Source organism: Desmodus rotundus, chromosome X (assembly GCF_022682495.2).
Source record: "Desmodus rotundus isolate HL8 chromosome X, HLdesRot8A.1, whole genome shotgun sequence".
NCBI classification, from domain to species: domain Eukaryota; kingdom Metazoa; phylum Chordata; class Mammalia; order Chiroptera; family Phyllostomidae; genus Desmodus; species Desmodus rotundus.
The window spans coordinates 70,232,476-70,248,369 of record NC_071400.1 but is presented as its reverse complement, the minus strand read 5'-3'; the positions used below and the strand labels follow the sequence as shown (position 1 = coordinate 70,248,369).

Here is a 15,894-nt window from a genome sequence, read left to right as displayed (position 1 = left end):
TGCACAGATAAACCCAGAGGGGCGGACTCAGAGTGGCGGAGAGCGGGGCAGGCAGAGCAGTGGGTAGCACCCCGCGGCACCACATTCGCCCACAGATAAACCGGACAAACGGCAGGGACCGAAGCAGACTGCGTAACCCAGGGCTCCAGCTCAGGGAAATAAAGCCTCAAACCTCATTGAAAACGCCCGTGGGGGTTGGGGCAGCAGCAGGAGAGACTCCCAGCCTCACGGGAGAGGTTGTTGGAGAGACCCACAGGGGCCTAGAGTGTGCACAGGCCCACCCACTCGGGAACCAGCACCAGAGTGGCCCAGTTTGATTATGGGTAGCGGAGTGAAAGATTGAAATCCGGAGGAGAGTGTGGGGGGCGCCATTGCTCCCACTCGACCCCTCCCCCTCGTACAGCGTCACAGCGCTGTGACCAGCATTACCCCGCCCCCGTGAACACCTAAGTCTCCGCCCCTTAAAGTAACAGACGCGCCAAGACAAAAAAAAAAAAAAATGGCCCAAATGACAGAACACTTCAAAGCTCCAGAAAAAATACAACTAAGCGACGAAGAGATAGCCAACCTATCGGATGCACAGTTCAAAGCACTGGTTATCAATATGCTCACAGACTTGGTTGAATCTATTCGAAAAACAGATGAAAAAATGAAGCCTATGCTAAGAGAAACAAAGGAAAATGTACAGGGAACCAATAGTGATGAGAAGGAAACTGGGACTCAAATCAATGGTGTGGACCAGAAGGAAGAAACAAGCATCCAACCAGAAAAGAATGAAGAAACAAGAACTTGGAAAAATGAGGAGAGGCTTAGGAACCTCCCGGACGCCTTGAAACGTTCCAACATCCGAATTATAGGGGTGCCAGAAGGAGAAGAGGAAGAACACAAAATTGAAAACTTATTTGAACAAATAATGAAGGAGAACTTCCCTAATCTGGCAAAGGAAATAGACTTCCGGGAAGTCCAGGAAGCTCAGAGAGTCCCAAAGAAGCTGGACCCAAGGAGGAACACGCCAAAGCACATCATAATTACATTACCCAAGATTAAATGCAAGGACCTACATCCAAGATTACTGTATCCAGCAAAGCTATCACTTAGAATGGAAGGGAAGATAAAGTGCTTCTCAGATAAGGTCAAGTTAAAGAAGCTCATCATCACCAAGCCCTTATTATATGAAATGTTAAAGGGAGTTACCTAAGAAAAAGAAGATCAAAAATTGGAACAGTAAAAATGACAGCAAACTCACAGTTATTAACGGCCACACATAAAACAAAAATGAGAGCAAACTAGGCAAACAACTAGAACATGAGGGTTGTCATTAAGGGAGTGGGAGGGGGAGAGAGGGGTAAAGGTACAGAGAATAAGTAGCATAGATGATAGGTGGAAAATAGACAGGGGGATGGTAAAAATAGTGTAGGAAATGTAGAAGTCAAAGAACTTATAAGTATGACCTATGGACATGAACTATAGGGGGGGAATGTGGGAGGGAGGGGGGTGGGCAGGATGGAGTGGAGTGGGGGGGGAAATGGGACAGCTGTAATAGCATAATCAATAAATATATTTAAAAAAAAAAAAAAAAAAAAGACTCCCCACAATTCATTTCAACTGACCTTTGTGGTTTGGTCTTCTACTAGACCCCCCAACTATCCACACTGAAGTTCTCAAGGTTTCATAAGCATGGTACCAGGTTATTTCACATATTTGTGATTTTTTAAATTAATTAACTTTATAAAAAATTTAAAATAAAATAAAATTAACTTAAAATATTATAACTGACATGCAATATTATATTAGTTCAGGTGTACAACATCGTGATTGACATTTATATATCTAACAAAGTCATCACCACGATAAGTCTAATAACCACCTGCTACCATACAAAGTTTTTATGATATTATTAACTATATTCCCTATGCTGTACATTACATCCCCATGATTTATTTATTTTATAACTAGAAATGTGTACCTTTTAATCCTATTCACTTTTTTTGCACATGTCTCCACCCTCTTCCCTTCTGAAGCTGTTCCTTAGCTTAAAATGCTTTATTCATCTAGACCTCCAGTGAATTCATATTCATTCTTTAAGACCTACTTCAACTGTCACCTCCTCTGTGAAGTCTGCTCAGATTTTCCCAGATAGAGTTCAGCTTTCTCTAGACCTCTTCCACCTGTCATCATAGGTCATTAATGTTTGTTCATGACTCTGCCTCCCATATCAACTTGTGAGCACCCCAGAGGCAACGATCCTGTATAATTCACCTTTCATTTTCCTTGGGATAAAATGTGGAACAGGGAAGAGCTAAGTTGGCAGTGAGATAGGTAGGAGCAGATTCCACTCCCCCCTGCACACGTGTGAAACACCTAGCTGATCTACCGAGGAACAGAGTGAACAGCCAACAGTACCCCAACATATAGGAAGATAGGAGACCAAAAATTTCAGAGGACATTGAAAAATCAAATGGTAAGGACAGTGCTTCAGGACAATAAGGTCCCTGGGACCAGTGTGGGGACCAAGGGGGCTGCAGCCACAAGCCCAGCACCTGCCGAGTCTGCTGCAGGACTCTTGGGAGAGAGCCAGGCCAACAGCTCCATCCCCTGCCAAACAAGGTTTGAGCAGCACCAGGAGAGACCTGGTTGCTTGAAGTCGCAGGGAGGGGAATAAGGACAAAGTAGCAAACACACAGGGGTGGGGAGCACTCACAGAGACTATGTAGACCAGCCTTGAGGGGCCCTAACCTGGATAGTCCCCAGTCTAGTTGGAGAGGTGGTCTATGTGAGAGGACAGGCCCTTCCTTGTATAGAGTGGCAGGCTTGAGCAGGAAGAATTTCTCAAAAAGAAAAAGTGAAAAAAGAAACACTTGGGGGTCTTTGGCCAATTCTCCTGCAACAGCCACTCCAGCCCCCTCCGCAACTAGTCACACAGTGCTCCCTCGGTGATGCAGAAGGGTCCAGTTATACCCGAGGCCCCAGGGAGAGTGCACAATGTGGAAAACCCGGAGCTCACACCGAAGCCCAAAGGAGAGTGTGCACCTGAAACTGCGGGACCAGAGGCTGCTAGGGAACCGGGCTGGAGGCTGGCCAAGTGCCTATAGGGAAGGAAGAAGAGTGAAACCAAGCCCCCCTCAGCCTGCTGCAGTCAGGAAGACCAGCAAAACTGACTTGGCCAGTTTGAACCCAGCAAGAGGATTTTTTTAAGTAATAATTTATTGTTTTTTATTGTATTATTTTTTAACTCCTTCTTCCTCTCTTTCCTCCTTTCTTGTTTAATTCCTTCTTCCTTTCTTTCCCTTTTTATCTTTTCTTTCTTCCTTCTTTTTTTTTCTTTTCTTCTTTTTTTTAAAATTCCCACAAGTGAGACAATAAAACCTGGAACTGTGAAAAGACCAGAGTTGGACCCAAAGAGGGGGCATCCCAACAGCTGAGAAGGGGAGACAAATTTCACTTTGCTACTCCAGAGAACTTGCAAGTTATTATATATTTGTATTATTATTTTTTCATTATTCTTACATCTCTCGTTTTATTAGTATTTTTGTATTTCTCTTCTTTCTGTTAGTCCTCTTTGCTTGGCTGGTTAAATTATATTGTGTGACTGGTTTCCCCTTATTCTCTCTTTCATAGTGTATTGTCAATTTACCGTCTTTTACTTCACTTGTGTTTCATTAACACACTACTCTAGGTCCTATACTTCCTATTCTTGTTATACAAATCACATAGAGTCTGTCATATGATTGTTGCTCCATATTGTAAATAATACCTGTTCCATACATTTGTAAATACTACACAGCACCACTCCCACATCTTAGCCCACTTCATTGTTTCCTGAACTTTATTACTGGTGTGGTTAAATCTATTCTCTCACACACTACACCTATTTTCTATACTTTACTCTCACTTTACCTCATAATCTGACTTCCCACAAGCTCACTGCTTTCTAGATCCAACTCATAATCCTCCCCCTGCATCAAGAGTCTTATCTTCTTTTCACCCTTTCTAAAAAGTGGCTACTTGGGTGAAATATCATGGTTAACACTATATATATCCAAAGGATCTCCTATCTCTTCTCTAAGGGCTGGTACTTTAAATATCATAGAATACACTCCTGCTGTCTTAAACCATTTTGCTTTCCCCCTCCAACTGATCACAAAAAAGAGTAGGTACAAGCTGTGAACACCAGGATACCTGCTGGAAGAGGAAACCCACCAACAAAGGAACCACCAACAGATAACAATGGAAGAAGGTGAGGGAGTGAGTGGAAACCACACTAACTCAACTCAGGACCTAACTGGAATTACAACTAAACAGTGGAGAAATTACTCAGAACAAACAACTGGACAAGAGCAAGAGAAAAGCCTCAAAACCTTGTACGAATGGAATAACCAGCTCCACCACAACCTGCCCACACCTGAACAATAGAATACAAGACAGAGTGACCCTCAGTTAACCAGCTGGTGGGAAGGACCCACAAAGAAAGACCCAACAACAATCAAAACCCAAAGACATACACAAAGCCAACATAAGGGACAGCCCAAGATCAGTGAGCTTGAGAGATCAAGGAGACTGTACTACTGAATCTCACAGGTATTCTACCACAGAATTTCACACCATAAGCCCAGAGAATCAGAACAGATCAATTTAAGAAGCAGAGGCTAACAAGAAGAGTCTCACAAACAATGGGAAGACCAAGACACAATCCCCAAATGAAATGAAAGTAGGACGTCTCAGAAAGAATGCTAAATAAAATACAGGCAAGTCAACTATCAGATACTGAGTTCAGTATTGGTTATAAGGAAGCTCAATGAGCTCACAGAGATTTACCAAAAACTACAGGGAAACTACAATGATATCACTGCAAACTGTATCAACATGAAAAAGGAAATAGAAACTATCAACAAGAACCAAGAGGAAGTGAAAAACACAATTTCTGAACTGAAGAACACAGTAGAAGGAATCAAAAGCAGGCTTAATAAAGCAGAAGATCGGATCAGCAAGCTGGAGGATAACGTAGAAAAAAACACCCAGAATGAGCAAGAAAAGGGAAAGAGGCTCAGAAAGAATGAAAAGGGGTTAAAGGAAATGCAGGACAACATGAAATGTAATAATCTCTATATAATAGGGATACCAGAAAGAGAAGAAAAGGAGCAAGGGACAGAAAACCTGTTTGAAAAAGTAATGATGGAAGGCTTCCCTAATTTGATGAGAGAAAACAAAACACAAATCCAGGAACACAGAGAGTCCCAAGCAAGAGGAACCCAAAGAGGCCCACTTCAAGACAAATCATGATTAAAATGGCAAAATTCCAAGACAATCAGAGGATCTTAAAGGCAGCAAGGGAAAACCAGGAAATAACATATAAGGGAACCCCAATAAGACTAGCAGCTGAATTCTCAATGGAAATGCTCCAAGCCAGAAGGGAATAGCAAGAAATATTCCAAGTAATGAGAACCAGAGGCCTGCAACCAAGACTACTTTATCAAGCAAGGCTCTCAATTAAAATGGAAGGCCAAATAAGGAGCTTCTTGGACAAAAGAAGCCTCAAAGAATATACCTCCTCCAAACCAGCTCTGCAAGAGATGCTAAACGGTCTGGTTTAAGACCAGGAAGAAAAACAGTGAGAGAGAGAGAGGAACACAGGTACGAAAAAATGGCAATGAATCAATACCTTTCAATAATAACATTAAACATAAATGGATTAAATGTCCCAATCAAAAGACACAGAATAGTGGAATGGATAAGAAATCATGACCTACACATATGCTGCCTACAATAGACCCACATCAGAAAAAAACACCTACATGGACTGAAAGTGAATGGCTGGAAACAAATTTTCCAAACAAATAGACAGCCAAAAAAAACCCAGGGTAGCAGCACTAGTATCAGACAAAACAGATTTCAAAAGAAGCGACACAAAAACAGCCCAGAAGGACAATTCTTAATACTCAAGGGAAGAATCCATCAAGAAGACATAAACATTGTAAATATATATGCACCCAAATACATTAATAAAATCTTGGAGTGGCCAACATAAACAAATCCACAAACAAATGTTGGAGAGGATGTGGAGAAAAGGGAACCCTAGTGCACTGTTGGTGGGAATGCAGACTGGTGAGGGCACTGTGGAAAACAGTATGGAATTTCCTCAGAAAACTGAAAATGGAACTGCCCTTTGACTCAGCAATTCTGCTGCTGGGATTATACCCTAAGAACCCTGAAACACCAATCTAAAACAACCTGTGCATCCCAATGTTCATAGCAGCACAATTTACAATAGCCAATTACTGGAAGCAACCTAAGTGCCCATCAGCAAATGAGTGGATCCAAAAACTATGGTATATTTACACAGTGGAATTCTACGCAGCAGAGAGAAAGAAGGAGTTTATACCCTTTGCAACAGTATGGATGGAACTGGAGAGCATTATGCTAAGTGATATAAGCCAGGTGGTGAGGGACAAATACCATATGATCTCACCTTTAACTGGAACATAATCAATAGAAGAAAAATCAAACAAAATATAACCAGAGACATTGAAGTTAAGAACAATCTAACAATAGCCGGGGGGGGGGGGCAGTGGGAAGAGGGGATTACAGGAACTACTATAGAGGACACATGGACAAAACCAACAGGGAAGTTGGAGGTGGGGGAGGGAGGTGGGTTCAGCTGGGGTAGAGTGGATGGATGGGGAGAAAAGGCATACAACTGTAATTGAATAACAATAAAATTTTTTTTAAAAACGTAATCAAAGGCATTCCTGTATACCAACAATGAAACTTCACAAACAGAAATCAGGAAAAAAAATCCCATTTGATATAGCAACAAGAAAAATAAAGTACCTAGAAATAAACATAACCAAGGATGTAAAAGACCTGTACTCAGAAAACTACACAACATTGAAGAAAGAAATTAAGGGAGACACAAAGAAATGGAAGCATGTACCATGCTCATGGATTGGAAGAATTAACATCATCAAAATGGTCATACTATCCAAAGCGATTTAGAGATTCAGTGAAATCCCTATTAAGAGTACCCATGACATATTTCACAGATATTAAACAAACATTTCAGAAATTTATATTGAACGATAAATGACCTGGAATAGTTTTCTCCAGCAATTTTGAGAAAGAAGAACAAAGCAGGAGGGATCACAATACCTGATATCAAAGTGTATTACAAGGTCACTGTAATCAAAACAGCCTGGTACTGGCATAAAAACAGGCACATAGACCCATGCAACAGAACAGAAAGCCCAGAAATAAACCCAAGTCTCTATGGTCAATTAATACTTGACAAAGGGTGAAGAAGCATAAAATGGAGTAAAACCAGCCTCTTCAACAAATGGTGTTAGGAGATCTAGACAGCTACATGCAAAAAAATGAAACTCGATCACCAACTTACACCATACACAAAAATGAACTCAAGGTGGATTGCATTTTAAAAGCATTTAAAATCAGTTGTATCATCATAAAAGCCCTACAAGAAAACATAGACAGGAAAATCTGACATTCCATGCAGCAATTATCTTCACAGACATGTCCCTAAAGCAAGGGACATAAAGAAAAGAATAAACAAATGGGACCTCATCAAAGTAAAAAGCTTCTGCATGGCTAAAGAAAACAACATTAAAATGAAAGGAGAACCAACTGTATGGGAAAACATATTTGCCAATGATACCTCAGACAAGGATCTGATCTCCAAAGTATATAAAGAACTCCCAGGACTCCACTCCAGGAAGACAAACAGCCCAATTAAAAAATGGGCAAAGGACTTGAACAGACACTTCTCCAAGGAGGACATATAGAGGGTCCAAAGACCTATGAAAAGATGTTCAGCATCACTAGCCATCAGAGATGCAAATTAAAACCACAAGGAGGTACCATTTCACATCATTCTGAATGGCTATCATAAAGAAGGCAACAAACAAGTGTTGGAGAGGATTTGGAGAAAAGGGAACATTAGTACATTGTTGGTGGGGATGCAGACTGGTGCAGCTGCTGTGGAAAATAGTATGGAATTTCCTCACAAAACAAATGGAACTGCCTTTTGACCCAGCAATTCTGCTGCTTGGATTATACCCTAAGACCCCTTAAACACCAATCCAAAAGAACCTAAGTACCCCAATGTTCATAGCAGCTCAATTTACAATAGCCAAGTGCTGGTAGCAACCTAAGTGCCTATCAGCAAATGAGTGGATCAAAAAACAATGGTACTTTTACAGAATGGAATTCTATGCAGCAGAGAGAAAGAAGGAGCTTATACCCTTTGTGATAGCATGCATGGAACTGAGAGCATTATGCTATGTGAAATAAGCCAGGCAGTGAGGGACAAATACCATATGATCTCACCTTTAACTGGAACATAATCAAGAAAAGAAAAAGGCAAACAAAATATAACCAGAGTCATTGAATTTAAGAACAATCTAACAATAGCCAGAGGGGAGTGGGAAGGGGACAGTGGGGTGAAGGGTTTTCAGGAACTACTATAAAGGACACATGGACAAAACCAGGGGCGGGGGTGGAAGCAAGGGTAGGAGGTGTCTTTGGATTGAGGGTGGGGAGGAGAAAATGCAGACACCTGTAATTGAACAACAATAAAATCAGTTAAAAAATGTGGAACAGGAAATAAATATTCATTGCATTAATGAATAATTAATTAATTAATGGACTCTTCTTGTAATATGTACTGTCTTCTATCTTATATTGTCTTTGTTTGTGTATTTCATCTCTCTTCCTGGATTGACATATCTCCATGGCACTAACAAGGTCATCTATTTTTGCACGCCTTATCACAACCTATCCTAATGGTTATTGTTTGAGTAAACAAAACTTTTGTCGGAACTTGTGTCATACATGACAATTGCAAAGCCATCTTCACACTCAACGTTTCACTTGATCTTCACACAGACCCTGTAATCTAGCCATGACAAGTTGGTGTAATTCTGAGGTAGTAGGTAGAGCAATTGAGTAATGCTTTGGAACCCTAGTTCCTTGGTTTTTAGAACAATGCCTGTTCTATGTAATGTTTTTGAGAAAAGGAAGATCTGCTCAGCAGTCCCTGGTTTTTAGAGTTTGAGGATGAATATAGAGATTCACAACTTTTTGTAAAAATAGCTAAACCCACCCTATCCTTCCCATATGAATTTAACATAAATAACTTGAGTGAGCTTGACAGTTTGGAGTATGAATTAGAAAGAGCAAAATAAAGGGGGTAGAATAAAAGAATCTGAACCCTTTAGATATACTTGGGACCAAAAAAGACTTTGAGGACCTGGGAAGAGAAATTTCAGCTTCCATAAGATGGGGTGCTTTATAGGGAAGCATCAAGAAGCACTTAGTAATACTTTCTAAAATACCTAGATAGACGTGCTATTAAGTCCAAGTTCCTCCAGGAAAGAAGATAACAAAAATGTTAAAAGAAAACTAAATCTATATAACCTTGGCCCACCTCAGCATGCTGTTGTATCTATTCATCTATGTACCTGCAGCACTGTGCACAAAGTGTAGTGTGGGTGAGCTCAAGACATCCCAGCTGACTGAAGTGGTAGCCTGAAATATGACTCTAAGGTAAAGAAGGCTGAAGTGGAGGAAGGTGCCCAGGACCCAATGCCTTGGTTTACTCAAAAAGCACAGCAGAGTCAGAGCACCTCTGTCCTGCTGACCTCACTGGGAACAAGACCAACCCCTGCTCCTGAGATCTGCAAGTCTTAGCCAACACATTCATTGGTGTCCTCATTACTGCTCAAGCACCAGGAAGCCCTGTGTGTTCGGGCAAAGCATCTCCAGAGGGTTGTTAAACAGGCTGTTGGGGAAGCATTTTTTATTCCCACTGACCACTCCCCCCCCATATGATCTGACTGACCCTCCTCAGAGAGCGGGGTCCCCCACTGACCTCATCCTTCCTTCTGACTTCTGTCTTTGGCAGCCCCTCTGTGTGAACACCCATCCTCCCCTACTTTCATTTCTCATAGGGTAGTCTCTGACCCCATATCTGCCAAATATGGGTTGTGCCAGAGAGAGCCAAGTTTTTCCAGCCCAACCCTGCTGGGTGGTTTGGCTGTCCTGCGTTGGTGGGGGGAGGAGGAGAGCATGAGAGAAGAGACATTTGCCAAGAAGGCCCTGCAGCCCCAGGTAGAACCATGACAATCATGGAACCCCAGAGAATCGGGGTCAGGAGGTTCTTTGGGAATCGGTTGCCACAGAGTTCAACCCCTTCTTTCTGAAGCGGGAGCTGTTCAAGGACATTTTCCTGATGTCAGGATAACAATACAGTTGTGGTGCTTGCCTGCTCCAAGCGTGGGTGTGGAGTGTCCCGTTGGAGCAAGTGACTCATCTTCGCTTGGGGCAAATGACAGACCTTTGCTAACCCCAAGTAGGAGTCCCTCTCCTGCCCGCCCCCCCCACCTTCCTTACCCGTTGCTTGGAAAATTACAGCAAACATAGATTTTGCACTCTTCCAGGTGAGAAAGTCAAATCCTCATACCTTTGACAGACTTCCAGTCCTATGCTTTTCTGTTCAGGGACGCACCAAATACGCCCCCTGAGGGAGCGTTCTGTGCAGCACTCTGGACACACTAGATCCCCGCTGGTGCATGGAGAATCTAAGGGCTCCTAGGCACAACCCCCTCCCATGGCCGCCCTGCACGCCTCTCCTAGCCGGCACTTCTCCGAGCGCTGGAGCAAGAAGAAGGACGCGCAGCAACCACGACTGACCTGAGATGCCGCCCCCCACCACGACCACGTCGCATTTTCTGCTCATGACGCTCGCCCCTCTCCAGGCCACCTGGGTGCCAGCTGCTCTGGTCTCTCGGTCTCGGCTCCTACCCACAGCGCTGCCCGAAGAACTACTGCCTCTGCTGAACCTCTAGATTGCCTGCCCACGACGCTGGGGAGCGTAGCCCCGCCCGCAGGTCCACGCCCTGCTGTGAGGCTCAGACCTGGGGAAGGAAGGGCTCCTGGGCAGAGAGGTCGATCTGGAGCCTGCAAAAGTCCTTTCCTGGAGGCACCACCCCTTGGCCGCCTTCTGCACAGTATTTTCCCATTAGCCTCCTTAGTGCACGATTGAGCTTGGGGGTTGGGAAGATGGCAATTTGGGGTGCCTTCCTCCAGCACCCCAATTACTCCCGGAATGGACCAATACAGATAGTAACAAATATTAATTGAGCTCTTTCCAGGTACCAGGCACCTTACTAAGGCTTTACATTGCATGATTCCAGTTGAAACTTGCAACAACCCATTTTACACATGAGGAAAGTGAGATAAAATAGTGACTGGTGAAGGCAAGATAAAAAGCCAGAAAGAAAAAAACAAGCCAGCAAAATTCTGAGACACACTTTGACCCACCACACAGTGTTGCCATTACCTTGGCACATACTTGAGTGGGATTCTCAGATTTCTCATTTTCCTTTCGAATACCCACTTCTTTCCCCAATTCCCCTGCCCATATGCCCACAATTAAATCAGGAAGGCTCTTCCCTAGTATTGCAAATGCAGAATCTAAAGACAATCTTAAATTGCCACACTTTTGCAAATGATCAAACTAATCAACTGTTCCTTGAGCAAATCAGTGTGTCAGGGCTAGGAGCTGTTCAGGTAGGAACCTAGAAAACTGACGGTGGCAAGGGCAATGACTTGGATGGGCAGTGTAGAATCTGGAGCCCCACCCTTAAACAGCAAGGGAGTTATTTATGGCCCTGGGATGTGGGTAGTGGATCCTGGCTTTGCCAAACATAAGGGTGATTCAACAATATTACAGGTGTTTACTAATTAGAAAGAATATATGCACCCTTATGTTCAACTGCAGTACTATTTCCAACAGCCAAGCTATGGAAGCAACCCAAGTGCCTACCAATAGAGTGGATAAAAAAGCAGTGGTACATATATACAATAAGAAAGAATGAAATCTTACCATTTGCAACAGCATGGATGGACTTAGAGGGTATTATGCTAAGTGAAATAAGTCAGTCAGAGAAAGGCAAATACCATATGATTTCACTTACATGTGGAATCTAAAGGGCAACATAAATGAACAAACAAACCAGAAATAGACTCATAGATACAAAGAACAGACTGAGAGTTGCTAGAAGGTTGGGGGACTGGGTAAAAAGGTTGAAGGGATTGAGAAGTACAGATTGGTAGTTACAAAGTAGCCACAGGGATGTAAAGTACAGCATAGGGAATATAGTCAATAATGAATGGTGGCAGGTGGGTACTGGCAACATTGCTGAGGTCACTTTGTAAAGCATATGATTGTCTAACCACTATGCTGTAAACCTGAAACTAATACAAAATCATATTAAATGTAAACTGTAACTGGAAAAAAGAGAAATCTATTATTATAATTAAAAAGTATATTTAGAAACACTGCTTGAAACAAGATCAAGATAGAAAATTCAATTGTAATCCTTCATACTATTGTCAAAATATTAGAAAATAAAATTCAAAAATTCCATTCATTATAGTATCAAAATTAATAAAATACTTAAAAATAAATTTGGGAAAAGAAAAAAGATATCATGTGTTTTAGCTGAGGTGGCTCCAATTAAAACAGAGGTATAGTTCTTCAGACCACTAGGAAAGCCACATCTAAGAATGAAAAGTGGAAAGAAGCAATGTAGGATGACTTTTGAAGAAATAATTATATATAGTGTTTTTGTTCGGGTTAGCTAGCTACAGTGGGGTGCTGGCTCCAGGTCTGGTGAATTGATGAGAACCTGAAGCAAACTTTCTTGTCATCCCACCCTAGTCAATGTATCCACCTGCTACCAAAGCATCCTGAGCTTCTGCTGCCCTCAGACTGGAAAAGGGTTTGCGTATGCCTGTGACCGATAAGTTACTGGTGGCAGAAAAAGTCTTAGACCAGCTCTGACTTGGATTCTAGAAACTTTTATCTCTCCTGCTTTGGTATAAAACAGTTCCTGGACTTGAAACTTGAGCCTATGTTCCCACTACCCCATCTTTCAGACAGCCTATGTTAGCTTCCTCCTTGACAAGCTGTGCACATCTACTTCCATTGACAGAGCCTTGAAGATGCAGGCTCCTTAGCTATGGACACTCTATTTCCTCACCTAGCCTCCAAGTGAATCATGTGTTCAGTGGGTGAGGTAGGACGGATGGAGAGGGTTGATACTTGTAAGATCTGCTTAGAGTCTCTTTTGCTTGGCTCCACCAATGCAAAGTCAGCCAGGAGCCTCGCCATCTAAAGCTTTGAGTCCAATACAGATTGACTATCCCTTCTTAATGTCCAACTGGCAAATAGGCCAAGAGACAAACCATGGTTCCATGGTGTGTATAGAGAAAACTCACTGACAAACATTATTTTCTCCAGACCAAGGTAATCAGTTACCTTGTACTCTATGAGGTCAAAAATGGGTTGAATTAGAACTCAAGCCTTGGTCATAAGAGAAACAGTAACCTTTAAAGGATCTCTGAGGCCACCCCTGTCCCCAAATCCAGGCAGTTGCCCAGGTCTGTTCAGGGCTCTACATCATCTAGGTGGGGTAAGTCCTAAGGTCTATCTTCTCCCTTGGCACCATATGGCCAGATGAAGCAGGGCCTCTCAAACTTTAACATGCATACAAATTGCCCAGGTCGGATGTCTGAGAAGCTCCAAGTGATGGTGGATGGTTCATGGACCACACACCTTGAGCACATTCTCTTCTCCAATCCTCTGTTCTCCATCAGTTCCAGAGCCAGCTCCATTCTCCAGACCCTCTTATCTGTCTCAAGATGAGCCTAGTGGGAAGATGTCTGTGTTTTATACAAGCATTTATGAAACACCTGCTGTGCTGAGCCCTGGGGAAGAGGTGAAAAAGGTGAACGCTGCCCCTGCTCTTATGGCTCACACTCTGTCAGGGAAGACATCCAGGTATAGTAACCACAAATGCAATGAATGTTGCACTGGAACATGCAGCAGAGACAGATAATCTAGTCCAGGTTATCACAGAGGTTCCCCAGGAGAAAATTACCTTTCCACTGGGTCTTGAGGAATGAATCAGGGTTAATCAACTATTGAAGAAGAGGAGCACACCAGGCAGTTCAGAAGCAAACCTGAAGCTGGAGTATTGGAAAAACTGGACACAGTCCAGGATACAAAGAACATCTTTGACCACCTTTAGGGCTTCTTAGAAATACCACAAAAGTAATACTAATTAAAAGAATAAAAATCGAGAACCAAGATGGCGGCATAGGTAGACACACTGCGCCTCCTCGCACAACCAGATCTGACAGAAAATCGAACGGCAAGGAAGTCCGACACCAAGGAATAAAAAATAAACATTCATCCAGACCGGTAGGAGGGGCGGAGACAGGCAGCCCGGGTGGAGAGGACTCCAGTTGCCATGGCGGGACTGAGACTGGCAGAGTGTGGGATGAACGGGACAGGCAGTCTGACCACTAGCAGACCCTGCGACCCCACATTCGCGCACAGACAAACGGGGACTAACGGCGGGGAGAGAAGCACACCACGTAACCCAGGGCTCCAGCGCCTGGAAATAAAGCCTCAGACCTCTGATTGAAAGCGCCTGTGGGGGTTGGGGCGGCAGCAGGAGAGACTCCTAGCCTCACAGGAAAGGTCGTTGGAGAGACCCACAGGGGCCTAGAGTGTGCACAAGCCCACCCACTCGGGAGCCAGCACCAGAGGGGCCCAATTTGATTGTGGGTAGCGGAGTGAAAGACTGAAATCGGGTGGAGAGGGGAGCGGGCGCCATTGCTCCCTCTCGGCCCCTCCCCCACATACAGTGTCACAGCACAGGGACCACCGTTACCCCGCCCTGGGGAACACCTAAAGCTCCACCCCTTTAAGTAACAGAAGCACCAAGACAAAAAAAATGGCCCAAATGACAGAATACTTCAAAGCTCCAGAAAAAATACAACTAAGCGAGGAAGAGATAGCCAACCTATCAGATGCACAGTTCAAAACACTGGTTATTAAGATGCTCAGAGAATTGGTTGAATATGTTCGAAAACTAGATGAAAAAAATGAAGCCTATGCTAATAGAAACAAAGGAAAATGTACAGGGAACCAATAGCGATGCGAAGGAAACTGGGGCTCAAATCAATGGTGTGGACCAGAAGGAAGAAAGAAACATCCAACCAGAAAAGAATGAAGAAACAAGAATTCGGAAAAATGAGGAGAGGCTTAGGAACCTCCAGGACATCTTTAAACATTCCAACATCTGAGTTATAGGGGTGCCAGAAGGAGAAGAGGAAGAACAAAAAATTGAAAACTTATTTGAACAAATAATGAAGGAGAACTTCCCCAGTCTGGCAAAGGAAATAGACTTCCAGGAAGTCCAGGAGGCTCAGGGAGTCCCAAAGAAGCTGGACCCAAGGAGGAACACACCAAGGCACATCATACTTACATTACCCAAGATGAAACAGAACGAGAGAATCTTAGAAGCAGCAAGAGAAAAGGACACAGTTACCTACAAAGGGGTTCCCATAAGACTGTCAGCTGATTTCTCCAAAGACATGTTACAGGCAAGAAGGGACTGGCAAGAAGTATTGCAAGTCATGAAAGGTAAGGGCCTACATCCAAGATTACTGTATCCAGCAAAGCTATCATTTAGAATGAAAGGGGAGATAAAGTGCTTCTCAGATAAGGTCAAGTTAAAGAAGTTCATCATCACCAAGCCCTTATTATATGAAATGTTAAAGGGAGTTACCTAAGGAAAAGAAGATCAAAAATAGGAACAGTAAAAATGACAGCAAACTCACAGTTATTAACGACCACACCTAAAACAAAAACAAGAGCAACCTAGGCAAACAACTAGAACAGGAACAGAACCATAGAGATGGAGATCACATGGGGGGTTGTCAATAGGGGATTGGGAGGGGGAGAGAGGGGGGAAAGGTACAGAGAATAAATAGCATAAATGATAGGTGGAAAATAGACAGGGAGAGGGG

The 15,894-nt window shown here is 43.2% G+C and overlaps 1 protein-coding gene across 1 annotated transcript in view; it reads right to left on the bottom strand.

Annotated features, from left to right (window-relative positions):
• The window catches only part of MAOB (monoamine oxidase B), a 131,264-nt gene extending 120,401 nt beyond the window's left edge, over positions 1–10,863 (bottom strand). The window contains exon 1 of the mRNA XM_024580009.4: positions 10,702–10,863. Coding sequence (XP_024435777.1) covers positions 10,702–10,747 — 46 coding nt within the window. The 5' untranslated portion in view covers positions 10,748–10,863. The remainder of the gene's footprint in view (positions 1–10,701) is intronic.
• Between the last annotated feature and the right edge of the window lie 5,031 nt (positions 10,864–15,894).